Source organism: Vitis riparia, chromosome 15 (assembly GCF_004353265.1).
Source record: "Vitis riparia cultivar Riparia Gloire de Montpellier isolate 1030 chromosome 15, EGFV_Vit.rip_1.0, whole genome shotgun sequence".
Classification (NCBI taxonomy): domain Eukaryota; kingdom Viridiplantae; phylum Streptophyta; class Magnoliopsida; order Vitales; family Vitaceae; genus Vitis; species Vitis riparia.
Genome location: NC_048445.1, coordinates 1354518 through 1382488, shown reverse-complemented (window position 1 = coordinate 1382488; position 27971 = coordinate 1354518). Strand labels below are relative to the sequence as shown.

Below are 27971 nucleotides of genomic sequence, written 5' to 3'. Positions count from 1 at the left end.
TGTGACGAGTTCCTTTCCCCGCCACTTTCTCTCCCTCTTGGCTGGCGAGAAAGCGTGAGAAAACGAAAGAAAATGAGAGTCAACTGGGGAAATTAGTTGCATTTAGCTCCAGCTTTTGGAGGTTTAAGTTTTCTTGGAGTTCGAGTGATTGAAACTCTCAATTTCTTTCATTTTCCTACTAGCCAAACGGAGGACTGGTCCTCTTTTTTATGGCGTTTTCTCCCGCTGATTTTTTCCAGAGTGTGTGGACTCTAAATGCTCACTCTAATGTTGCGAGGGCTTGGTTATTGCCACCCGTGGTATCACATACCCTATCAGCTTCTCGGAGACTCTCTTCTCCATTCTTGATCTCAGCACAGTACAATTCGCGTCGCTTAAACGGAGATTTCGTATCATCCTCTGTTCGTTCTCCGGTTTCAACTAAGGTGACAAACGGAGGAGAGAAAACTGAGGATCATCCTATGGATACTGTTGATGATAATAAGGTGAAGTTATACTTTTCTCTCTTTCGTTTTCTAGATTTGTTTTTAACATTTAAATATTAATTTCTTTGAGATTCTTTTTTTTTTAAAATAATGTTTTTTGAGCAATTGCAATTTGAACTCCCGGTCTTTTCAATTTGAGGTGGCAGAAGGTATCTATGGTGATTATATAGTAATATTTCATAGTTCTGAAAGAGCCTGAAGGTATTTGTCCTACGATGAGGCGAGGTAAAACTGTGAATATGTGAATTTTAAAGATTTCCAGAGTAAAAAATCTACAAAGAAGCTTTTATTCAACCTCTATTTCAGAGTTTGAGCAGAGTCTTTGAGATCTGTGGAGAATGTCTAATGAGAGCCTCAGACCTAGGTGTAGGAGCATTTGGTAACTTAAGCCTCAAGTCTGTGCCCCAAGCTCGAGGTGATTTCCTTGGGCCTTCCGTTGAGGTCTCCTCAATCTGTATGCCTCGTTGGTTTTAAAACCATAATACTCACATGCAATGCCAAAGAGGTCTTGATACAATGCCTTGCAAAGAAAAAGAATAATTCAAAAAAGAGTAGAAATGTCCTAGAAATGAAAGTAAAACTATAGTAACGGTAAACTAAAGTGTATCATAACTTTTATTTATAATTCAGGTAAAATTGGTGGTTAGAGAGAGGTATGTAAACTTATTAGGACAAGGTTAATTGGAAAGAAATTGATGTGAATGATGTTAATTGGTAGAAGAGCTAGGGTGTGAGAGTTTGAGCAAAGGATGATGATATCAACAAAAGAAAGAGTAGTTATTTTTAGAAATTATTACATAGAAATCATGTTATTAGAAAAATGCAATGAAGTGCACAAAATTAGTGATTTTTGGTATTCTTGTAGATTAAGGTGTTTGAAGTTCGAGAAATTTTTGAAGAAAATGGAAGTGATAGGGCTTGGCTTGGTGCTATTCCAATTGAAGTTGAATGTTTATTAGAGATGATGTTGACTGATTTATTCAACATGATTATAAAAACTAATGACATAATTGAAATATCAGTCTGATTATAATTGCAGTAATTTTTACAAGGAGCCATAGCTCCACGGATCTATAGCCGATGTTTATGTCTTAATTGCATCATTGTTTTGAAAAGTTTCTTAAGATGATTCTCATGTGGCCTTTTTTTATAAAAAAAAAAACTTTCTCTCTGTTTTTACAGATTGCAGATGGGCCCTTAAAGTTGCAGGAGCGTGATTTTGCTGGTACCCCATATGTTCCTGTATATGTGATGCTACCCGTGCGTTACTCTAATTCTACTCATGTTTTGTCACTATTCACATTTAGACCTTTTTCTTTTTCATCTTTAATAGGCTGTATTTATTTCAATTTCTAATTTTTGCCTGTTTTCTAACTCAGTGTGTAAATCACTCTTCAGAACTTCCTTTTTCTAATCTGGGATCATGGGCTGAGTTGTTTAAATTTTCATTTGTGTCATTTTTCTGTTAGTACATAATTTATTCCACCATGAAGATGTATGTTTTTTAAATATATTCTGTTGTTTGTGGGGAGCAGCTGAGCGTTATCAATATCAACTGTGAGTTGGTTGATCCAGATGGTCTGGTACATCAGCTAAGGATCTTGAAGTCCATTAATGTTGATGGTGTTATGGTTGACTGCTGGTGGGGAATAGTAGAAGCACACACTCCACAGGTTTACAATTGGAGTGGCTACAAGAGGCTCTTTCAGATTGTGCATGACATTCAGCTTAAGTTACAGGTGAGTAGAATTTCATCAATGCTGTGATTCTTGTTTCAGCATTCAATATCTCTGCCTATTGATGTTTCCCTGCTTTCAACCTGTATTGATAACACAATGTAAAACGTGCATTAGGGAATTGATTTATGTTAAGCATTTTAGCAAACCAAGAACATTTCTCCAAATGTTATATTTGGCTCCAATACCCGCTCCTAGGTTGGTAAAACTCAAGTACAAATGATAGCTCCAAAGGAATCCATTTTATTCTGATGCAGACAGTCTTCTAAGAGATGAAAATGGACAATGGGTAAATAGATTCATTTCCAATCTGGGTATCTGCACAATGATACAGGCATATCTTTTTGGTCCTTGTGATGTGATTTAAGATCACTTAGAGGTCCAGGTATCAAAAAATCTTAGTAGAAACAGATTGCTACTAGTCATTAACCATTTGGAAAAACCTGTCAGTGGACTGCTGTGGTTCCCTTTTGAAATCTCACTGGGAATGGAATTGCAGATTAAAGTGTTTACATAGAGAAGCTACCAACTGTGCAACCGTTTGGCAATCCACTCTGAGGGTCTGGAACAATGCCTTTCTTTGTTGCCTGTGTAGCGTTCTGATATTAGAAAGCCTTCTGAGACATGACTGTAGGGGCTTTTGGTCATCTTTGTTGTTTGTTGCTTGGCCAAAACCAGAAAAAGGAGGTTAAAACCCAAAGGAGCAGAAGCAGCAGCAGGAGATTTCTTGGCAATGGATATGGTGAGAATAGAATACATCAGTTTGTATATTGATGAGTGCTCTCTCAAAGAGCTCAAGAGTATGGGATTTTTATGCTTGCAGAAGTCCCAAAGGGTTGACTTGGACTGTAGGATCAGCAAAAAGTTTTGAACAAGAGTGTTTTTATTAGAGAAGAAAGGGAAGCTTGAGATCAAAACACATCCCCAGCCTTCTGTTTACCACCCAGCAAGTCAATGGCCTGGATGTCAACTTTTGAAATCTTAGGAGTTTATAAGATTAGAAATATAATTAAATAATTTTTTACAGTCATGTCATCAGCAATTTAATCTCCTTTAGTAACTGTGAAGGTCTAGAACTTGTCATTGGCTAGCTGAATTAGTGTTCTTGAATTGAGTGGATTTGGAGATGGATTATAGAGAGCACTGTTATGTAAGAACAGTAATAGCTTAACATCAACGTGAATAATTAAACTGTTCATTATTTGGATATGTTGCTTCGTTAATTATTTGAAATACAATTGCCAGTTTTTTTTTTTAACACCTGGAATTGGCATAGGTTGTTATGTCATTTCATGAATGTGGAGGCAATGTCGGTGATGATGTACATATTCCACTCCCAGAATGGGTTAGAGAAATTGGTCGAAGCAATCCAGATATTTTTTTCACTGATAAGGAAGGAAGGCGTAACCCTGAATGCCTCTCTTGGGGAATTGACAAGGAGCGGGTTTTAAAAGGCCGAACTGCAGTTGAGGTATTGCATTCTTATATGATTGTTCAGTTGTATTTGTCCTTTTCTATGTAGGCAATAAATTTGGAAATGTCTGTGATTGTACCTTTACTAAAATTGTCCTATTTTAGACACTCTCACCTTTTTCTTCTTCTTTCCTTTTTCTTTTTTCCCTCATGAAAGATGACATCACATGTGGCTGAACAACCGAGTTAAAAGCTTGTTCTATTTGATATTGCTCTTTATAATTTCAAATATTCTACTGTTTTTCATTGTAATTAACCTTCCAGTGTTTTATTTGTTATACATCCAATGTAGGTTTACTTTGACTACATGAGAAGCTTCCGTGTTGAATTTGATGAGTTCTTTGCAAATGGAATCATATCTGAGATTGAAATTGGACTTGGTCCATGTGGGGAGTTACGATATCCCTCTTATCCTGCAAACCATGGTTGGAAATATCCTGGTATTGGTGAATTCCAGGTGATATTTTGATCTAGCATTGAATAAAAATATCATAGATGGCTGAGAGCATATATCGTCATTATCAAACAACCGTTGTATTGCATAAGCAGCATACCTATTATATGATAGTCCTCCAATATACTTAGAAATCATGACTTTCATCCATTATCATCTTTTCGCTTGTCATTTTTCATTATAGCCTTGCAATTCTTCTATGCATTGATGCGACTAGTTCCTTTTGTAGTGTTATGACCAGTACTTATCAAAGAGTCTGACAAAGGCAGCAGAGGCAAGGGGTCATCTATTTTGGGCTAAAGGACCAGATAATGCAGGTCACTATAATTCCCGTCCACATGAGACGGTCTTCTTTTGTGATGGAGGCGAGTATGATAGCTACTATGGTAGATTCTTCCTCAATTGGTACTCACGGGTTTTGGTTGATCATGGTGATCGTGTACTTGCTCTAGCCAATTTAGCTTTTGAAGGCACTTGCATTGCTGTAAAGGTGAGTCAACCTGGCAGGAGTTTTGTTCTTTATAAGATAGATGAATATTCTAATTGCAAACTGGACATTACATTTTCTTGTCTCTGCTATAAACAGTCTTTTCTATATTTTGATTGATGAGCAGCTATCAGGTATTCATTGGTGGTACAAGACAGCCAGCCATGCTTCTGAATTGACTGCTGGGTTCTATAACCCATGTAATCGTGATGGCTATGCTCCAATTTCAGAAATGTTACAGAAGCATGGGGCTGCTCTGAACTTCACCTGTGTTGAATTACGCACACTGGACCAGGAAGAGGGCTTCCCAGAGGCACTGGCAGACCCAGAGGGTCTAGTTTGGCAGGTGAAAATTTTTTATTTTACCATATTTTTTCAATGCATTTTTCTTCTGCAATATCATGTAGGATGAGAAAAGAGTTCCTAACACTACATATATAGCAGACTCCTCCTAACTCTCTATGTAATAGTCTGTTTCCTCCTATCAAGATATTGTAAGCTTTGGGCCTAATGGACCCCAACAACGTTAAAATACATAATCCACCACATATGTAGTGTTAGGAACTTCTTTCTCCATCCAATTGGAGTGAATGTGATATGTCATATCGCATAGGGGAATAAGTTCTTAATACGATATATGTCGTAGACTTTTCTTAACTATATAAATGTATTTTAAAGCCATGAGTGGACAATATTCACATAGAGGCAACGGACCATTACAAATGGTATTAGACCTAACCCCAATCCCTGTATGAAACTGTCTATTTGGCTCAATCCCTTGAGACATTGTGTCTACATGTATATATAGTGGACTTCTTTTAACCATATAGATACATTTTGTTTGAGTGGTCCCATAATCCTGTGGGACGTTATGGCTGTATACACTATATATATATAGTAGACTTCTTTTAATCATGTAAATGTGTTTAACTAAGCTCAAAGGAGACTTCTTTTAATTATAAACTTTTGTTTTGTTTATTGAAGATTTGCTTTTTTTCAGGTGCTGAATGCTGCGTGGGATGTCAGCATTCCAGTTGCTAGTGAAAATGCTCTAACTTGCCATGATAGAGAAGGCTATAACAAGATACTAGAAAATGCCAAGCCCTTCAATGATCCTGATGGGAGGCATTTATCTGCGTTTACCTACCTCAGACTCAGCCCGGTTCTCATGGAGACGCACAACTTCACGGAGTTTGAACGATTTGTTAAGAGGATGCACGGTAAAAACACAACCCTTCTCTTTTAGTAATACCTTTTGCGAGTAAGAGGGACATCCACTAATCTTGAAATTGGTTGCTTTTGTGGGTTATTTTAAGAGTCAGTGATTTTGAGAAATTTTGAAGTACTTCCTAATGAATTGGAAGCACTTTTTCATGTGTTTGATAAATTTTGAAAATCACTTTTAAACGTTTGCAATGATTCTTTCAAAAACCTTTTATATATATATATAATCCAATATAAAAAACACTATCAAAAATCATGATTTTTTTTTTTTTGGTTATCAAAGATTATCATTTTTCATTACCATATCAAAAGATAGTCACAAATTACAAAATACCATCAACTAATAGTTTTGTTCGTTATAATTCATGTTATTTTATTACTAGGATGTTTGGTTAAATTTAATACTTATTACTTAATTATTTATTTAAGTTGATTTTAAGTTAAAATATTTATAAATTATTAACTTAAAACTTATTACTTAACTTTTATTTTAAATATTAAGGTTGTTAAATAAAGATAACTTAAAATTTATTCATCATCATTAAATTTTCATATTTACCTTCATTAATTTTAATTAATATTTATTTTTATTAATTTTAAATAATAAATTTATTTGTTAAATATCCATAATCAATATATTGTAGGTAGAATGATGGAAGATTAAAAATAAATTAATTATTTTAATTTAATGTTTAAAATTATTTTTAATTTTTAAGTTTTTCATTTACCAAATCCCCTGTTAGGCATAGTATTTTTTTTTTATTTGATATGATGTGGTATTTAATGAAATAATTTAGGTTATTAACTCATATGAAGGTTTCATTTACCAAACACTCTGTTAGGCATAGTATTTTTTTTAGTGCTTGTAACCCTATTCAATTGTCCAACTTTTACTATATCCATGCCATGTGTCTGCTAATGTAATGGAATGATACCATGTATTTTTCCTGAGTTTTAATATGGTGATATATTGATAATCAGGACTGACACTATTCTCCTTTTCATTTGCAGGGGAAGCGGTTCCTGATCTGGCATGTGTGACACAGCCCACTACTTAAAAAAAAAAGAAGCTGCTGATATAAGCATGGAAGACACGTCTAACGAAGTCTATTACGGCTCGCATACTTGCAGTTGCATTTCAGGCAAGTCTAGTGGTCATTTTCGGAATAGAAAGTCGAATTGATGATCACACACTATATCATATTACAAAACTCCTCTGTATCGCGTTCCTAAAACTCATATGAAATGTGCCGTACCCGGCTGAAGAAATGGAAATATAATCAAATCATGCCATCATATAAGAAAATCAAAATTCTAATAAAAATTGAGTTTTTATTTTCATAAATGCAAATTTTATCTTATTCATGATAAATAATTTAGCGTGATAATAAATGAAAATTGAAATAATTTTTTATTTTCGTGGTCAAATCGATGTGTAAATGGACTGTACTTGTTGGAATCTGTGTAATGATTAATGGTAAAAATTGAAAAATGAGAAAGAAGAACACGTAGATTTAATGTGATTCGGTTAATTGTCTATATCCACGGGAACAAGGAAAAAGATATTCACTATGTATCAAATTATGATTATATAAAAGGATATTTATAATAAGTCTTAGGTAATGAAATTCCTAAAAATACTCTTAAATTGTATTGCGGAAGGCGTCCTGCACCCCTTAACCTATCATTCGTACACAATAAAAAAAGTACAAGTCTAAATGTACGAGCCACATACTACAACACCATAAAATTTAGAAAAAAGTTGAAAAAAAAAAATGGAGTTATATCCTAATGTAGGTATGTAAAATGAAAACAAGGATTTGGTGAGTGATTTGACGAACTTTTTATATCAGTGGACACGGGCTTTTAATATGAAATGACATTTAAAAAAAAACAGAAAATAATAAAAAGTACCTATTTTGGGGGATTTTCGTCTGTTAGTGGAGAAAGAATTTCCTGGGTACCAAACAGGCCCTTGTCGGGAGAATCAACAATAATATCAAAACGACTTGTTCTTGGGAACGAGCTTCTATTTCTAAAATCGAGTTTTCCTACTTAAGCCATTTTTCTTTCGTGTTTTAATAAATTTTAAATCAAAAGTCTGGGATGAAAATTTCCAATGATTCTTTCTGATAAATAGGTTATGCGAAGAATAGAAGTAATCTAAGATCAAAATCATATATATATAAAAAATGATATTACAAGTAATGAAGTTTGAAAAATGTGTAAACATGTGGAATAATATTTTTAAAAGAAAAATAAAATAGAAGGAGAGAGTATTAAATTTAACTATTTTCATCTTTAAAAGTCTCCCTAAAAGTCAAATCGTTGCAGTTAATTCTCGTGAAAAGTTAACAGTACATTAACATGTTGACTGGCATGGCATGCATATGAGATGTTTTCCCTAACAACTCCGTCTCTGATTTTCATGTTTTTCAAATATTTGCGCATCACAAACAATGTAATAATATATTTCATTTTATCTTTAGAAGAAGTTAACAATGATTGTATTTCAATTTGAAAAAAATAAAAAATGAGAGTGAAATTGTGTTAAAATAAATAAATAAATTATACATTTAGGTATAATAGAGAAATTCTTAAAAGTATTTTTGTTATAAAAAATCATTTGTTTTTAAAAAGCTATTTCCCTAAAAATAATTGTCAAATAGTTTTTAAAATTAAAAGAAATTTGTTTTGAAAAAATAAAAAAAAAATCTTTTGAAGAATAATTTGGAAAATTCCTATGGATTTTTTCGTAATAGTGAACAAGGTTTTAAATTTTAAAATGGCATGTAACAAAAGTGAAAAATAAAAAATGCATACTTTGCGGGGAGTTTTTGTCTGTGGGTGGAGTTTGAAATTGTTGACTACCAAACCAACCCTTATTTGGAGAAATAACTGTTGGGCGTCAATTGGGGTCACGTGATTGTGGCCTAGCGGACGCACCCCAATCTCGTGCCCTGCCCGCCATCAACGGGCCTCAGCACGTGTAACACGTGTCACTCGCACGTCCGTAGATCCAGTCTCATGCCGATCGTGCCAACCCATAAACTCAAGCACGCTCGCCTCTCACACGCGTGAAACCCTAACCTCACATGCTCACACAAACCCCAACCCTCATCGGCCGGAACCCAACTCCCGCCGGAGCTCCGGCACGCTGCTCGCCCGTCAATTCTCCTGAACCTTCTTCATCTTCTCGAATCTATGCAGGGCCTCCTCTCCGGTCACCGGAAAATATCCTTTTCCGGCCAGTTTCGGTGTTACCGTTAGACGTTTTAGGAGAAAACATAGATCCGTTCTCCGAAGCTTCCATGAAGATTTGATGTTAGAGATGTCTCCTTTTGAGCTTTGACTGAAGAAGAGAGTTGAAATTTGTAGAGAAAATGGCGAATCATTGGTTTTTTCAGGCTCATAATTGAAAAAGCCAAGGTTTCTTGTAAGAATTACGCGGCAAATTGACGTTGGGAGTGCAAGCTGACACAACAAGGTATTTAGATAGTTAAAATTTTACTATGGCTTCGTTTATAGGAGGAAAAATTTTCTGCCGAAAGCATTTTTCATGAAAACAGAAGAAAATTCAGGTGTAAAGATAGCTATTTCTTTCCAAGCTAGCTGTAGATACATGAGAATTTTCCCGAGCTTCAGTGTAAAATTATACATGGAGATGACTTTGGCATATTGTTTGGTTCCTGAGAGAAGAGAGGAAAAGAAGCCCGTTTTTTGTTGTTTTTAATTTCATAGAGTGAATTCCATTAGACTCAATTTAATGAAATTTCCTTTTTGTTTTTGATTTTATTTTTGTATTTTTCAAACGAAAAGATACGCTAGAAGTTTTCATTCTTTTATTTTCCTACATTTTCTCAGAGCAAGCTTTAAATATGATTTTCTGGCATTCCTTACAGGGAACGACTTTCCATCCTTGCAAACAGAGCCACCTTTACCTATTTTTTAGAGAGTGTGGTTAAGGAGAAGTGTGGTTCATTTGAAGTTCAAATTGCTGACAGATAACCCAAGTGCCGAGTTGGTGTAGAGAAGTCTCAAGTATGTTGTCATTTTCATCCATTATGTGCATAATTGTGCTTTAATGATGATATTTGCACTAGAAGAAAGATTGTATAGGTCATACATCTAGAGTAGGAGATTAGGATAGAGGAGGAAACAGAGAACAGGCCTTATGGCGACAGATATGCAGAAATTGATTGGGACAAGTGAAGATGAAGAAGAAGAAATGGAGATGGATGTGAAAGAAGAGGATGATGATGATGACGAAGATGAAGAGAAGCACATACCTGTGACAGGGATGGTATCTGTTGATGGAGCATTTGTATCAAGCAGTGGCAATAACCGTTTTCAACATCACCAGCAAATTCAAGAACAAGGAGGCAACCAAAGTGGAGGGCGAAGGTGTAGACCAGTAGAAGAAAAGGAGAGAACAAAGTTGAGAGAGCGGCACCGGAGAGCTATCACTGCAAGGATCTTGGCAGGCCTTCGAAGGCATGGAAACTATAACCTAAGGGTTAGAGCTGATATTAATGATGTGATTTCAGCTTTGGCAAGGGAAGCTGGCTGGGTTGTTCTTCCTGATGGAACCACCTTTCCTTCAAGAACTCAGGTACTTGTCTCCCAAGATAAATGTTTCTTTTTTAAGTTGATTAGCACCTTTATTTACATCCCATATATTGGTGTGTGGGTTAATTCATATCATCTAATTGGTAATATACAAACAGTATTTCCTAACATGTGCAGATGGCTTCAGTTTTTGATAATGAGTTTGAGAATTGTCAATTAAAATAGAAAAGAGCCAATCTTGTGTGACTTTTGTTTGGTGATTGGTCCTCCATATTCCAGGATTTTGTGTTGGTGATTCTTGGGGTTGCAAATTGAAAAATATAAGTTTATATTTGCATCAATGGAGATTTAATACATCCATGCTGATTACCAATACAAGTAGACTTATATATAAACAAAATAAAAGGCATGATGGCTGGCTTCCCTCGTGTCAATTGCAGTATTTAGAGAGAGCATGATAGAAGATTCTTCAAATATCTGAGATATTTGTATATCGGGACAATAGAGATTTTTTCATCTTGTACCACAAGGTGCTCCTTCCTGGTTTTATTGATAAAGTGGCCAGTCTGTAGGATTGTATTTTTGGTTTTGGGCTTTTTTTGGTTCTTGTTTGTATTTTCCTTTTTTTTCTCATGTTCATTTCTCTATTTTCTTTTGGGTATATAAACTTGTATACCTCTGATTTTGATAAAAAAAAAAAACAATATATTAAAACAAGACACTCCAAAAAAGCACCCCAAAGTACACAGGATAAACTTTTGTACCTCTGTTCTGCCCCCATTTCATATCTTTTTTTGACATACCTTTTCCTATCAAAGAAAAGTGTGGATTTTTTGCATGTATCACCAAATTTTCATTATACACTAAAAGTAAACATGAAATAGGATGCATTGAGAGAAGGGGGGGAAAAAGATCTGTGAACACATGATTCATGAATCATAATACTCATTTTACTGAAATGCAGATACTGACTTGTCCTTGTTTTGCCAACAAGGCAGAAGACTACCACTCTACTTTCTGGTGGGAGAAAAGAAGTGACATAAATTATTAGTTTAGAAGCACTTAACTAAAAAAAAAAAAATTAGTTTAGAAGCGAATCCCAAATAATCAGGATAATCAGGATAAGGTTTGCAATTTCTGGTTCAGCTTCTAATTGTGCTTCTAGTGCATTAATTTTTCCTTAGGCTGTTCTTATTCATGTTGACATAAACTTTTTATCTTGGATATTTGGTTGAAATACTGGTTCAAAACTGAAGTCAATTGGTTCAATGTAAGAGGTTTATGAGGTAGAGAGTTGGAATATGGCTATCTAATTTGTTCATGTCCAACCAAACTGTATTTTGTAGATCTACACATTATTTTATAGATCTACACATACCTGGGTGAATGTATGCATCTATTGATTTGTTGCTGGAGTGCCTTTGACCATTGCTTGCAAACAACCCTGCTTAGGTCTTAAGGCAGGTAGTTGATGGTCCAGACTGTCCAGTTAGTGCTGGTGGTGCCTTTACTATGTGGTTGGGAGGTATATGGGCAGTAAATTGGACCCAAATTGGGATCCAAAACTTAAGGTTTATGATTCACTATGTTTCTCAATTAAATAATATAAACCATAAGTTTTATGATTCACTATGCATAAGCCAAATGCTATTCCCATATGAAAACACTGTAATTTTCTGGAAGTCAAATTGATTGATTTCTCCATCAATATCAGCATTAAATATTAGTTCACTAAGTTTTAGGTTTTATTTTTATAATAACAAAACAATTCATTGAAGATCATTGACATGAACATCTTTAACAACTTTGCAAATAAAATAAAACCTTCTCTTCATTTTAGTTCAACAACCCCAAGGTCCTATTTGAATAAAAGTTAATATCGTACTCAAAGCCTAAATGGAGCCATTTTCTTTACTACCTTTTCAGGTCCCTAGGCCTGCTGGTGGCACCTCTACTGCAGTGGTGACTTCATCATCTTCACACTTGGTGCAGCAACAGACTCCACCTACTTCCCTTAGAGGAGTCTCTTCTGGTTATCGGAGCTCAGTGGAATACAATGCATCTCGCATGAAAGGTGTTTTTGTGCCTGCTTCATCTCCTTATGATGTATCCCAAGCTCTAGGTCTCACTCTGCAGTTGTGATGGGAGATAGAGGAGGGCAAGCAGAGAATCATCCTCTTATTGGTGGCTCCATGGACGCTGTTGATGATAAGCAGGTAAAGCTGACTAGTTTGGTGATTATAATGATTTTGTTTTCCATCTCTTGGTTTTTTGCTAATTTCTGTTTTTTCTTGGGAATAATTAGTTTCATTTTCTTCTTTGAGTTGAAAGTCTAAGCTATCCCTATTGGCTCTTTAAGGAGAACAGTTCTTTTATGATTGATCACGTTTTGTAATTTCTTTCATATGGATTGCATATCATGTATCAAATATGATTGGGGCCAGCTGATGATAGCACAAAAATGGACTTAGTCTCTATAGATTATACTTATTGATGGACATGGATTTCCGTCTCCACCATTAAGTTTCTTGGTTATGCTTCTTTCCACCATGAGCCTACAACAACTTTTGGGGTCATTTTGTGTTCGATCTCTACTTATAATGATAGCTTGGGCCACACTAGTATCTTAAAAGGAGTATGATTTCATTATTACGTAACTTTTTCAATAAGTGAAAAATATTTGTTTCTAACGTTTTGGTAGCTTCAGAGTTGGTTCCCTAATTTTATGTGTTTTGTTGGGTCTTTTTGTAGGTGGTTGACATGCCGCCGAAGTTACAAGAGCGTGATTTTGCGGGCACCCCTTACATTCCTGTTTATGTGATGCTACCTGTGAGTATTCTAATTTATTCCTACTCTGTCTCTATTTTACTTGCATTTTTTATCTATGTTTTAGAAAGGAGAAATGTCTTATTTGTGCACAGCCTACATTTTTTCAATGTGGACTAACTTAGCAGACATGCATCCTTCTTCCTTTTCTTGTTTTCCTACTTTGGCCATGGCCTATGAAAAAGGAGTTTATACTTTGGTTGATATTTATAGTTGTTTTGTGTATAGAAAAAAAAACTACCTATGTTTTTTGGGCTAACCTAACCGCTAAATGTGACATCATTTTCCTTCTGTAAGTTTATTATCACGTCTCACTTCATTGGTGACAGCTGGGTGTCATCAATATGAAGTGTGAGCTGGTTGATCCAGACGGTTTATTGAAGCAGCTAAGGATATTGAAATCAGTCAATGTTGATGGTGTTATGGTTGATTGCTGGTGGGGAATAGTAGAGGCACATGCTCCACAAGAGTATAACTGGAATGGTTACAAGAGGCTGTTTCAGATTGTGCGTGAGCTTAAACTTAAGCTACAAGTAAGTTCTACTTAAGTGTTCTATGTCCTTATGCTTGTGGTAATATTTAGTTTTCTTCTCTCTAGAGGTGTGTTTAATCCTAATAATTAATTAGTTTAAGGCCCCATTGTCCCTCTATTCTTTGTCAAATTATTTGCTGGGTTATGATGCTCTGATGAAGTTGTGAGACTATGAATCTTACAGTGTGGAAACGAACTAACTTGCGACCCTTGCTGAGACCCACAATAGTATTATATCTCTCAGTTGTTTCTTGTTCCTAGTGCATGTACTTTTGTGCACCACTGACAGTTTTGTAAGCTGATTTGGACCTCAACATCACTTCGCTAAATCTGGATGTTGATTTGGAGAAGTCTTGAGCAAGTGACTTGCTGCAAAAGAAATTGAAAATTTAATTTGGGAATGATATATTTGTTTGCACTGGGAAAATAGATAATTGGATTTATTGAAACCTGAAATCTGTGCTGAGCAAGATAAAGAGTGAATGATTCTCTCTATCTATTTAAACAAAAAGAAGAAAAGAAAAAGATATAAGAGTGTGCTAGGGTGGCAAGGTATCTCGTACTTGAGAGGGGATAGCACAATTGTCTCAGGTTTCAAACTTACAACCGTGTAGAGAACCCAGGAAATGACAGTTACTACAAAAATGTTCATAGTTGGCAAGCTTAAACTAGGAATACACAATAAGACTTTACTGCCTAATTTTCATAAACAGTTTTAGTCATTGTTGAGTTATGGACTTACAACAAAAGGCTACATAACCTGGAAAATTTTGAGAAATGAAGGGTAGGGAAGCCTGATGCTTACCATTATTTGGTAAAGTTATCCACAGCTTGGTAATGAAAGATGCAAAGCAGGAATGTGTTTATTTTGTTGGAATGTTGTTGCTTTTGTTAATTTTCAAGGCTGATTCTGTTTTTGATGGTAGACAATCTCTGATCTTGGCCCAGGTTGTATTGTCATTTCATGAATGTGGTGGCAATGTTGGTGATGATGTTTGCATTCCACTGCCCCCTTGGGTGGCAGAAATCGGTCGAAGCAATCCTGACATCTTTTTCACCGATAGAGAGGGAAGACGCAACCCTGAATGTCTCTCTTGGGGAATTGATAAAGAACGGAACTTAAGGGGCCGGACTGCCGTTGAGGTATAACATTTTGATATAATTATCAAGTGCATAAAGTCTACATCTGTGTATGATTGGGATTGGAATTCTGTGATGGTACATCTTATAACCTTGTCATATTTTATATCCTCTTCATCGTGTCTTAAATTAAAAAATAATAAATAATATACATCCAACTTCCACAAATATTTAGTTGGACAATATTTATTTTGGTTTGTTCTAATTTTCCTAAATTTAGATGGTTCAAAATATATGTTTCATCCTTTCCTATTCTGCACCCACACATGCAACATGTCACAGAATTACTTTGGGACTTAGTGATGAGCTTTATAGCTGCCAGTAATACTGAAATTTTATTGAACCATGTTTTGAACAGATATATACATTATTGTCTAGAACCAAACTGCTGTAACTCGTGATCTTGATTCTTTTCCTAAGGGTAATTCAAACAAAATTGGTTCTAATTGACTGGGTAATGTAAATCTATTCATTGTTATTATTTTTTCTTTCTCATTATGCCATGAAAAGAGTGATTATGTTTAAATAAGTGTTTCATTCTGTGATAAACTAGCCCACTCCAAGCAGTTGGAGCTTAGGTTGAGTTGATATTTTCTGTTAAACTGATGTAGGTTTACTTTGACTTCATGAGAAGCTTCCGTGTCGAATTTGACGACTTCTTTGAGGATGGTATCATCTCAATGATTGAAGTTGGACTTGGTCCATGCGGGGAGCTACGGTACCCATCTTATCCTGTAAAGCATGGTTGGAGATATCCTGGCATTGGTGAATTCCAGGTAACTTGCTGGACACTGTTTTCTTTTATTCCAAATAATGTAATGCTCTGTTGTGCCTCATAATTGGTGGGGACATTTTGACTGTGAGAAGTTGCTTTTTTGGGGTTTGAGTATGTAGTAGTACCTTTTAGGTTTGAGTATGTAATCCCTGTTAAGTTTAAAGTAACACAAAAACCAATTAAGTAGGAGATAAAGCATTGCAGATGGGGTGGTCATTGAAAACCCAAAATTTGAAATTTAACCCTCCATCATTTTTTGGTCTCATTTTGATAAAAATGCCCTTGCTCTGTTCTTGTAAAAATAATCCTTTCTTTTGAAACCTACATACATGGCTACATGTAAATATTTGAAATGGTAAAGCCGTAAAGGGCATTTATGTAAAAAAAAAATGGGTTACTTTTCAAGTAAAAACATGGGGAGGGTTAGATTCACAAATTTAGGGATTATTTTATCCCTTTTAACCAATTAATTCTTGCAGATATACATGTTATGGACTAGCGAGGCATTAAATATTTTGGTATGGTAAGTGTGAGCACATAATTGCTTGCAAAGTTGCAAATACGTAAGGAATCATATTTTCCAAAATTGTGTGCCAGCGTTCCCTTTTCCTAATTCAATTTTTTCTGTTTTCCTTTATCTAACTTGATTCCAGGAAGAAGTTCCAGCTAAATATTGGGATTTGCTTCAAAAGAAAATGGATATGTACTCTGATGCCCAAAAATATTGGGATTCTACTGGGCTGTGGATGAAAGGGGGTGATTTTTTGAACTCCTATTGTGAAATTGATGCCCAAAAATTAAACCAGGGAACTTAGAGTCACTATGGAAATTATGGTGGGGTTGCTCTAGAACCTGTGTTAGTCCTTCAGGATCTTCTTTGCTTGTATCAGCACAATTGTCATTTTTGTCTGAAAGTGTTTCTCTTGTTACTTTTTTGAGAATCGTTACTAGTGCCTCTGTTGCTCGTGTAAGGGGGTTTTTTTGAACTCCTATTGTTGATATTGATGCCCAAAAATTACTTAACCAGGGAGCTTAGAGTCACTACGGAAATTATGGTGGGGTTTGCTCAAGACCCTTTGTTGGTCCTTCATGATCTTCTTTGCTTGTATCCGCACAATTGTCACTTTTGTCTGAAAGTGTCTCTGTTGTTACATTTTTGAGAATCATTACTAGTGCCTCTGTTGCTTGTGTAACAATACTCTCTAAGTCTGGCTAATGAGATTTGTCAAATAAAACATAGTAGTTAAGTGTGTCGTATGTTCTTTCAATTTTCAATGTAAAAGAAAGCATTAATGACTTTCCAGTACTTGATTTCCCTTTTTTTTTTTTGCAGTGTTATGATCAGTATTTGTTGAAGAATTTGAGGAAGGCAGCCGAAGCAAGGGGGCATGCTTTTTGGGCTAGAGGCCCAGATAATGTAGGTTCCTATAATTCCCAGCCCCATGAAACTGGATTTTTTTGTGATGGGGGTGATTATGATGGCTATTACGCTAGATTCTTCCTTAATTGGTACTCTCAAGTTTTAGTTGATCATGGCGATCGGGTACTTTCTCTAGCCAAGCTAGCTTTTGAAGGCACTTCTATTGCTGCAAAGGTGAGTCAGGTTTTTCAAAGATGAATCTTCTAATCTTGATATTAAGGTTGTGAACAAAGAATGTCTCTTCCTCTGTTTTACTAGTTACCAGAGTATGTGGATTATGTGAACATTTTCGACAGTGCATCTGCCTGTGCTATTGGGTATATGAAGCAGAAGGTGTTTTATCATTTCATGTGCAAATGGTGTTTGAATTCTAAAATTGATCCTGAAGCATATCTGCTTGTCTCGATCTATACTTGTTAAAAGAGAACATACGGTTGCAATGTTTGTCCATTTCCACTCCCTACATTGTCCTTCCTATCCTTTTTTCATAATTTCATTCACCTAGACTATGGTTAGTTTTATTTATTGCTATAAAGTACTCTTTCAAATATGATAATATAGTATGACATGCTTTGCAGTGTCTTCATATTCAGTTTACACATGAGAATCTTTGTTGCTTAGACATGGAAAAACATGTGATGTTATTCAGACCAGAAAAGGTAGAATCAACTTTTTCTTTTCAAGTAACTTCTTTTACGTAGAAGAGGTCAGGCTAGTCCAAATTCATTAGCCAATTAAATTTATGCTCAGTATAATGATAGGGTACTCAAATCTAGGGTCTTAAAGTTGGAACAAATGTTTTTCTCCAATTAAGCTGGTATATTTATAATGTGTAACGCGTATTATATGATGTAATATAATACTGAACATGCATTAGGCTAAGCTAAACTCAACTTTAGGCTTGAAATCTAGCATTAGCTGAGTTTAAAACGTGTGACTAAGCTGTTCAACCAAGCAGCCCTAGGCAGGTCCTCAATTCACATCCTTACACCCTTAGCTAAGCTAGAGAAAAAGGAGTTACCTCTCTGGGAAAGAAATTGGAAACCAATTTTCTTACATGCTTTATCTAACCTAATGCAATACATCAAATGCAGAATCATTTGTTAAAGGCCAGTCTTATGGTACATTACAATATAAAATTTGTGGTGAAATTGTGCATTTCAGCTCTCTGGCGTAATTATCATCCTCAGGTTTCACCTGATCACAACTAAATATAAATCTTCTTTTATTTTTCAACAGAGAAAATGACAGTAGCAATTTACTAGGATTACAGAAGAATATGAACCTAATGTTTTCTTATTTGCATGTATATGTGCCTTGCAATGCACATGCATCTTCACTATTTTCAAATTATAAAAAGAAAAAAAAAATCTTTTTGCTGCAATAAATCAATTTAATCCTGATTTCTGGATAGCTATGGAAACATTGACCTTGCGCTATTTTTCTAGTGACAACTTGATTCAGCCTCTTTGCTATATTTTAATTGCTGAGCAGCTAGCAGGTGTTCACTGGTGGTACAAGACAACTAGTCATGCAGCGGAATTGATGGCAGGGTTTTACAATCCATGCAATCGTGATGGCTATGCTTCAGTAATGGCAATGTTGAAGAAGCACGGTGCTGCATTAAACTTCACATGCGCTGAATTACACATGTTAAACCGGCATGAGGACTTCCCAGAGGCAATGGCAGATCCTGAGGGGTTAGCCTGGCAAGTAAGCATTAAGCAAATAACAAAACTTTCGTTGAGAAATACATGTCCTAAACAGAATTTGTTTATTAGTCCCTTAGCAAATCTGGAGTCATTATGCAAAATAACTCTTTAGATCCAGATACATTTTCATTATTAGAAGACTTTTGTTAAGAAGAATACATCGGTCATTTGCAGGTATTGAATGCTGCATGGGATGTCTGCATACCAGTTGTCAGTGAGAATGCTCTTCTTACCCATGATAGAGAAAGCTATAACAAGATATTAGAGAATGCCAAGCCTCTAAACGATCCAGATGGGAGGCATTTTTCATCGTTCACCTACCTTAGACTCAGCCCACTTCTCATGGAAAGACACAATTTTCTTGAATTTGAACGATTCGTCAAGAGAATGCATGGTAAAACACTCGATACATTGTTCATTTTATTCCCTTTTAAATTTTTTACTAATCATTACATGTCTATGGATTTTCTTAGATCTTGTTTGTGTGCCTGTTTAGTAAGAAGGGAACTAATTACTCAGTCAATTGATTTTCCTAATCCTAGGAGGCAAAATCCTTGCCTATGATTAGTAGACTGCCCTGTTTGTCTCCCTGACATTAGATATCATAAACTGTTAAATTTGCATACTGGCTCCATCGCAAGACCATTGAAAAGGGACACCATGTGGCCTTGTAGGAACACACCCTCCTTAACGACCTATAAGACTCAAGGTCTATATTCTCCAATCCTAAATAGAGAAGTCTGCAAAAATTTTATGAAATCTTAAGGTTATGTTTGGTTCTTGGAAAGAAAAAAATAAATAAAGAGGAAAATTATAAGAAAAGCTAGAAGTAAAGAAAACTTATATAATTTTCTTTTGTGGTGGTCCATGGAAAAGTTGAAGGAAAAAAATTTAATTATTGAGAAATGCACTTTCTCTAAATTCTCCTTGCCTTTATATAAGGAAGACAATTTTTTTTTCTTTATCTTTTTCCATAACATCCAAGCATAAAAAAATAATTTTGCTTAACAATTTTTTTTCCTTGATGCTTTTCAAGAGCCAAACATCCCCTAACAGTGGTTCTGGATCATACATCCAAACTAAAAGGACAAATAACAAACGACTAACATAAAACAAAATTGATTTGTTTCAGCAGCTATGTCAAAAAGACAATGAGAAAATTCTCACATTACGGTCTGTAGATTTATATAAATAGAACCGAAGCCAACCTTTTCTTATGAATAAGTTTAACTGATTCGCATTGTTCTAGCCATTTTTATGACATTTTGAAGATAGTGATTAGTTGGAAGGAAATTGTGATTGATTTTATTTCTATTCCATTGCAGGGGAAGCAGTTCTCGATCTCCAGTTATAGCGGGAAGGAAGAAGGATCCCCAGCTTGTGTATTATTTATGCTCCCCAGTAAAAGGCTGGTGGGTACTTCCTTTTTTTTCCAGATATAGTTTAAACTTTAAAATCTCAGACGCATGCCTGTAAATGAAATCACAAGGAAGAGGCAGTGAGTCCCCTGAGTCCCGGGCTTTTAGCCGGCCTGCCTGGTAAGTTAGGTTGATTGTTGTATGGTCGAATCTCTGACCGCGCTTTTGCACAATTCATAGAATGGTTCATCAATGAGAATATAAATGAAGGGAAAAGCTTTGAAGCTTGAAATATGATTTTGAGTTTTGATCATTCAGCTGCTTTGAAGCATGAGATAATAATATGGTAGAATAACAGTGTCTTTGAATGAGGTTACATTTGTAAATCTTGATATTTACATTTCAGATATTTGATTAAATCTTCACAGGTAATTTCAAAAAGTTCAATTGATTTTTCATGTTTGAGTTTTCAAACGATTTTGTTTTTGAAAACATATGGAGATATTTTAACTGTAATTTTGTTCATAAAAGCAATGGATATTGTTTTTAAAAATTTTACTTTAAAAAATAATTTTTTGAGAATGTTGCCAATTCAATAACCCTTGTTCATTCAAGTGTATTTACATTTGGATGCAATGGATGCAACCAACCTTCTTCTCAAAGGCATCTTGATAACCCTTGACCATTAAGTATACTTACATTTGGATACAAATTATGCAACCAACTTTCCCGACCTTCCTTTCAAAAACATGAGGTTTTAAAAGAAAGGATGGTAATTTAAAAAACATTTATCAAAATATGATATTTTTAAAACTATTGTGAAATCCGAATCCACATTGAAACTTATTTTTTGAAAGTACATTATTATTGAATTTAAATTGAAAATGTTATAAAAAAAATACTGTAGATTTGAAAATAGTTTTGAAAGTGGTGTATTTATCAAAATTCTTGTAATTTTCTCAAAAATCAAAACGTATAGATGACCCTTGACCAATTCAAGTATGTTTACATTTGGATACAAATGATGCAACCTTCCTTCTCAAAAGCATATTGATAACCCTTGACCATTCAAGTGTACTTACATTTGAATACAAATGATGAAACCAACCTTCTTCTCCTCCTGTACTGTTTGGTTATCAATCCTAATGCAATCATAATCTTCCCCCATTGTAAATTGGGAATGGTATGAATGAATAAATGAATGAATTCTTCTTTCTTCTTTGGCTAAAGCTACACTACCACCAATTTCTCCATCCTCTAGGGCCTGAGCACCATTTGGCCAGAATCATCTCTGTGGAAGAGCCTCCCAACCAGTTCATTCCAGCTTTCCCTCCTCCTCCTTGAGGAAAGAATGGGAACTTGTTCTTCACTCAATCTGCCGGAATTCTCCCCTCTGCCCTCCCCTTCACCCATTTCACTGAATGTTCCATAAGCAGAAGGTGAGTAAGCTTGAGGAACGTCGAGGGCGGCAGCCCTCTTGAGTGCCGCCTTGTACTCCTCCGTGTGTTCTCTGGCCACAGACTCCAGCCGCTCCATCCTCTGCTTTGCTGGGATCTCCATGATCTGATCTTTCTCCAGCATTAACTGAATGAAAAGAGGGATTAGGGTTTCAGTTTCACTACAAGGATAACAATTGTGCTCTCAATCTTCTAGGACTATTTGGGAACTGAATGGTTCTCTGGTTTTCAGAATAGAACATAGGAATATGTGCGGAAATGTTTTCAAAAAACAGTTCTTAGAAAACAATATTTGAGAATGGTTTTTAAAATTAGTTCTCGATTGTCTTCAAGAATAAAATTCTGTTTGGAAACTTAAATATAAAAGGTAGTTTTCTTGGCTTACTGTCCATGAAAGTATTATGCATTTATGTATAATACAAAAGTTTTCAAAATATTCTTCATATTTTCAATTTTGGGTCAGAATGGTCGACAAAAAACAACTTAAACATCTTAAATTTGTTTTAAAAAATAATATGTTTTCATAACAAAGTTGACAAAAATGGTTTCATAGGAAAGTAGTATTTAAAACAAGCTACACTTAAAACAACAATCAGGATTAACACCAGAAGAAGAAAGATTTATAAATTTTGAATTGCCCTAAAGATCATTTATTTCACTTAGCGGTTCCTTGAAGCTTGGAAGTGAGTGCAAGTGGCACAAAGAGTATTACTAAAACCTAGGGTCAAAATGGATCATCGACTTCTACTGCAATGAACGACAAGATTCAAAATATACATGCAGAGGTATAAGAACAATCATTTGAACATTGTTTTCACTAATTACTACCTGAAACTCGAAACTCAATCAAGAAAAGTTGAAAACTTACATCAAAAGCCTTTTGGGATTCTTTCTCTATCCAAATGATGGCATGGTCCGAAGTCACATTGCAAGAAAGTACTATGTGCTCAAACCTCCCATCCACAGGTACTGCTGTCCTCACAACTGGGGGAAATCTTCCAAACCTGCAATAGGAAAAATAAACTACATGAAGCACCCATCCAATGGTTATATTAATCCCTCCTACCATGACATAGTATTCCAGCTGACTGATAAATTTACATTAAGAATTTAAATATTAAAATGGGAAAAGAGGTCTCAAGAAGTGTAGTTACAAACATAGCACATAATTGCAAAGAGGGTACTTGCAGTAACAAATATCTGCCTTCCCCATACAATTTCTTGACTATGAAAAGGATCTGCCAATCAAATCTAAATTATTTCAAAATTTATCTTGATTTTTCCAGTTCTGATATCCCCATTTGTTTTTTTTCCCTTGTTTATATTTCAGCATTGCACTAATGAAGCAGGTCTTTTCAGATAGAACTAATAGTTTTTCCTTAGAAACAAGGTAGATAGAGCCCATCGGCTTGGACTGTGGTTTTACATAAATTTGACACAAACTAGGAGAGCATTGCATGCTGCTCCATCAGCACAGGGTATCTCACCAGCACAAGGCTGAACACTAATGTCTCACATCACACTGATTAAGTGTGCTACAACCCTAGATACACATCGCATGTGCACATCAAGAGTAGGTCCTCGGGCATTTTTAGTTCAGCACTTAGCACTGCTGTATCCCACAGGAGCTATCATCATGTGATGGAATGTATCAAAGGGTTTTAGTTATATGATTAGAGGCTTGTTGAGGCAGTTGCATGCCCCAAATATCAGAGCCACACAAGCCCTCCTTAGCAAAGCCTAGTGCACCTAGTGGGTTAAACCAGAATGGTGGGGAGTTCTTTGTTGTCTCCAAGGATGGCACCTGTCATCATAAGGCACAGCAGCTGCAACCCCCAATTTCTCCATACTTGTCTCCCGCTAGGAAGGTCAAACTGCTCGATGCAAGATCTATATGTGCCAAAATGACCAATATTATTCTATACAAAAAAGAACTACATATATGCCCCCTGGGGCATCAACTAAAGGGATGAGATCTACTCCCCTTGAACCCCAAAAGTCAGGCCTCACCATTCTCTCCCTCTTGGTTTCCCTCTTGCATACCTGAATGGCTTCCGCTCAACAATGTGATAGAGACGACCGGGCGCATATAGTCGCCTAGGATCTTTAAGCATCTTCTCCTCCAATGTACATGTATCCTTCAAGCACATTAGGCATAGTAAACATGGCAAACTGTCCAAAATGACAAAAATCAGCTTAGTATCTAACCAAATGCTCATGATGCAACTTTATTGTATTAAAATATAAAACATGCATTCTCCAAATTAACTATCACACCATGCTTGTTGGTTGGACAAGCAGAAAAGATATGATAAGATATTCTGCTAAATTATAACATACCCAAGCACTTGATTTTCACCATTAAATTTTTCCCTTTGAAGGTATTCTAAATTTTATTTTTTTATTTTTGATAAATCTTTGAAGGTATTCTAAAGTATGCCGCTTATCATTCCAATAGCAACATAAGTCATTCCATCCATAAGTTTCTTCTACATCCTTTGCACGGCATGGTAGTCCATATTAGTAACTCATTTACACAAAATAACAGGGTTGACAATACCAACACAACATAGCATTTAGTCACTTTGTAATCGAAGGAATTCTGTTTTAATTATGACTAGACATGGTATGTATTAGGTGTGATGAGATGAAAAGTAAATTGGTAATGAAAAGATGAGTAAGACATGCTATCTTTTTACCAGAAAAGTGACTTGAAAACATCTTCCAGAGCAGTGGTTGTCCGAGGTAAGAAATCGTCCTGGTTCATGATAAGAAATTATATCAGAAGAGAAGCACATACAAATATTCATATGTAAACACAATATAGCACAACACTCAAGCAAGATAATAGGCTAATATCTGGGATCTGGGATCTGGGATCTAGGATACTGGATAGTTAATCATTTTTAAACTATGCACACCACCTTCTTTGTGCAGAACAACCCTTTTTTCATTCTTGGAATTACACTGGCTATAGCTATCCATCAAAGATTTCTTTTCTTTTCTTTTCTTTTTTTGATAGGTAAATATTTGTCCCCAACAGAGCTTGAACCTACAATGATGTAGGACAACCCTAGGATGGTTGCCTACACTCAAGGGTAGGTGGGCTAGGGTTTTATTTTTAGGGTGTAAGGAGAGGAACAAGGAATAAACTTTATGGTAGAGAAAATTATAAGATAAGAAATAGAGAGAAAGAAGAAACAATGAAGAAAAGATGAAAAACCTTAGAGTCTCACTAAGGCCTTCTAGGAGTCTCACCTAGAAGAAAATCAATGGAGTCTCACCATTGAGGGTTGCAACCTTGCAATGAAAGAAAGTATAATATTATTCATCAAAATTCATTCCTTTGATTTACATTGATTAGCCTATTTATAGGCTTCTCTAAGAAATCCAAAGTCTACTAGGACTCTAATAACCTATTCTACTAGGACTCTAATAACCTATCATGACTCAAATTCTAATTATATTATAACTCAACTAGCTAATCCTAATTAGACTCCAACAAATATCAATCCCTATTCAATTCTAATTAATATTAATCCTACTTAAAGTTTACTTAGATCTTCCCTTTCTTCCTTGAATAAACTTTAAAAGGCTTTCCCCCATCATACAACCTCCCACAAACCCTTCCCCACCCTTTACCACTTGAGCCAGGCGGCCAGGCCTCAAGGGCCCAACAAGATGTTCTGTTCTCCTCATCATAACTTTAAACAGCAACAGATTACTTCTAAAACCAAGGACAAGACAAGATATCACATTATACAATTTCAACCAATAAGCTCCTTATTTCTACAAATCATCGAGGAAAGTCTGATTGCCCTAAACTGGCATTTGGATAATTGTTTAGTAATTGTTATCAGCTTTTAATCACCATCCCCATCATTGCCACCACATTGCCATTACAGATGCTAACATCATCAGCACCATCATGATTTTCTTAGAAGTTGTCTTCAATGGACAAATACACTGGAGCATTGTTTAGGTGCTAAAATATAGTTATCTCTTCACCATATATCATCTTAACTAAATATTTCATCGTTCAGTACAAAAGAAAACTTATAGTCTACAGTGATATGGTAAGGAAAAGAACACATGGGTGCAGAGTCAAAGAGATTATCTTACCTGAAGGACAACAGAATTGATGATATCTGCATATCTCACAGCCAAATTCAGGGATATACACCTAGCAGGAGCAGTTGCATAGCATCTGATCCTCTTCCTCTCAATGTTGTGCAACTTATCTTTGTTCTGAACTGCCACCATAGCCAACAATGTTACTACCCCTGCCCCTAGGGAATGCCCCGCAAAGGTTAAGGTATAATTGGGATTCCTCTCAATCAGTTCCCTCAGAACCTCACACTCTGCATCCAAAAGCAATTCAGCTGCCTTCAACAAACCATTGTGAACATAACCACCATCAAATTTTGTCTGCCCAAGTTTGTTATCGAGCAAGACTGCATAATCACTTTCCTTTGCCAAATTAAGTCCCCTGACTGCTAGGACTATATCAGCATTATCATGATCAAGGTAGATCATGTAAGGAGGAACCCTCCCTTGGGTTTCTTCATAGTTCTTGCGTAAGATAACCCAATCAGGATTAATACCATACCCTCCAGGGGGAGCCCAAAGTGGGTTTCGAAGGTCTTCCTCATAGACGGCTAGGATTAATCGACATAGGTGGGGGATGGGTTGAAATTCTTCAGCAGTTGCAAGACCCCAGTTCTCACTTTCATGGCCTGCAGTGTACAGGCACTTCTTCCACACCCAACGAGCACATGCCAGACAGTACACACATTCAAGAAGGGGAACACCGCATACAATTGACATTGACTCCTATGAAATAAGCATGCTAACAGATATTGAGAAACATGACACACGCAAGAACAAAGATTGAATAAGGAATTATCAATCCGACATTTGAACAAAAGCTGAATGCTGAATAGAAGAGAAGTATCTACTGCTCGAATTGAGAAGATATGGAATTAATACAAACTATATCTTAAATTATCAACTGAACAACAACAAATAAGCATACGAAACGTAGAAATATATAGCTCAATAACTCTAGAAAACTGAGGCTAAATAAACTGAATTTGATAACAATGAAGACTTCAAAATCAGATGAAGTGAAATCCTGGAGGCTGATATTACAGGAAAATAGAATATAAGGTGGGAATAAGGGGCTGAACAAATACCAACAAGTATTCATACACCCACATAGAGGTGAAACAAACTACTTCCAATCAATTCAATCTACACTGATTAAACAAATAATAAAATTGCTTCTATTGAAGGACACCCAGTTCTCAAATCTTAAGTAAGAACCTTTTTTTTTTCATTCTATTTTTGGAGTTTTGGCCAAGGTTCAATTAATTTGGATCAAACCCAACAGGTTTTCCAATTGAACAACACCCAGGTTTTGGAATTCGGAAAGAGCAACAGAACTGGGGCTTATACTCCTAAACTTTCTACAAACCAGAATACCAGAGCTCGTAAGGTAAAAGTCTACAGACATCCATGATCACATGTGCTCATTAGGAACCCAAAGAAAGCAACAAACCAAAATTCAAAGAATTAAAATAGGAAAGAAAACAACTTCTGGATTAAACAATTTGATTAAAAAGTGAAAAAGTTCAGCATCTAACAAGGGGGGATTTGGTGGAATTGGGAAAGTGGGTCTGATTGCTGGCTATTTTTTAATATAAATTTGGATGAAACAGATGACAAAAAAGAAAAAAAAGAAAAAAAAAAGAAAAAAGAAGAAAATGAGATGAGAATAAAAGGCATATAAATAACCATTGATATATATATATAAAGGTGGAAGGTGGAAGGTGGAGGAGTAGATTGAACAAGGAAAATGGAGAATTGAGGAGTGGACATACCTACTGGTCAACCCCATTTCCCCTGTTGTGTCTGAAGAATCTACTGGGTTTTGTGCTTGATTCTAGAAAAATAATCATGTTCCGATGGCATTTCCGTAATTTCGGTCTGGGTCCAACCCCTTTATTAATGGAATGAATATTTGTCCTTTTTTATATCTTCATGGAGTGAATATTTGCCCTTTTTTAACCCTTTTTTTCTTTGATAAATTTAAATATTAATTTTTGACTTCATTTTTTTCTTTTATTTTAAAACGTGTTTGAATATTACGTGTAAAATACCCTTTTTTTTTATATAAAATTCAAAATTGTATAATAGTGAATGCCATGTGTAAAATGTTTAATTTTATTTTTAATATAAATTTTAAAATTATATAACGTTGAAAATGTATATAAATCATTGAATTAAATAAAACATTACTAAAAATAACATATTCAATGTGA

The 27971-nt window shown here is 35.5% G+C and overlaps 3 protein-coding genes across 4 annotated transcripts; 2 read left to right on the top strand and 1 right to left on the bottom strand.

Annotated features, from left to right (window-relative positions):
• The first annotated feature begins 6 nt into the window (after positions 1–6).
• LOC117931561 (beta-amylase 2, chloroplastic) lies at positions 7–7165 on the top strand. The gene is made up of 9 exons (XM_034852536.1): positions 7–485; positions 1668–1745; positions 2021–2224; positions 3498–3692; positions 3987–4151; positions 4378–4638; positions 4763–4981; positions 5636–5855; positions 6871–7165. Exons 1-9 carry the CDS (start codon positions 210–212, stop codon positions 6915–6917), a joined length of 1665 nt encoding a protein of 554 aa, XP_034708427.1. The 5' UTR covers positions 7–209; the 3' UTR covers positions 6918–7165.
• A 1766-nt stretch (positions 7166–8931) lies between these two features.
• LOC117931620 (beta-amylase 7) lies at positions 8932–20504 on the top strand. The gene is given in 12 exon segments (XM_034852609.1): positions 8932–9346; positions 9762–10471; positions 12355–12538; positions 12541–12644; positions 13180–13257; positions 13584–13787; positions 14735–14929; positions 15538–15702; positions 17035–17295; positions 18616–18834; positions 19008–19227; positions 20159–20504. Coding segments are annotated over 11 exon segments (2097 nt in total). The 5' UTR covers positions 8932–9346; positions 9762–10033; the 3' UTR covers positions 20188–20504.
• Positions 20505–21171: 667 nt separating this feature from the next.
• On the bottom strand, positions 21172–27512 carry LOC117931621. Of its 2 annotated transcripts, XM_034852610.1 has the most exons (5): positions 25771–27508; positions 24348–24406; positions 23692–23820; positions 22517–22652; positions 21172–21775 (listed from the first exon to the last, which is right to left on the bottom strand). In XM_034852610.1, the coding sequence occupies exons 1-5, from the start codon at positions 26473–26475 to the stop codon at positions 21449–21451; spliced, it is 1356 nt and encodes a 451-aa protein (XP_034708501.1). In that variant the 5' UTR covers positions 26476–27508; the 3' UTR covers positions 21172–21448. The 2 variants fall into 2 exon arrangements, with proteins under 2 accessions (XP_034708501.1, XP_034708502.1); XM_034852611.1 differs by lacking the exon at positions 23692–23820 and having other exon boundaries at positions 25771–27512.
• Positions 27513–27971: the final 459 nt, after the last annotated feature.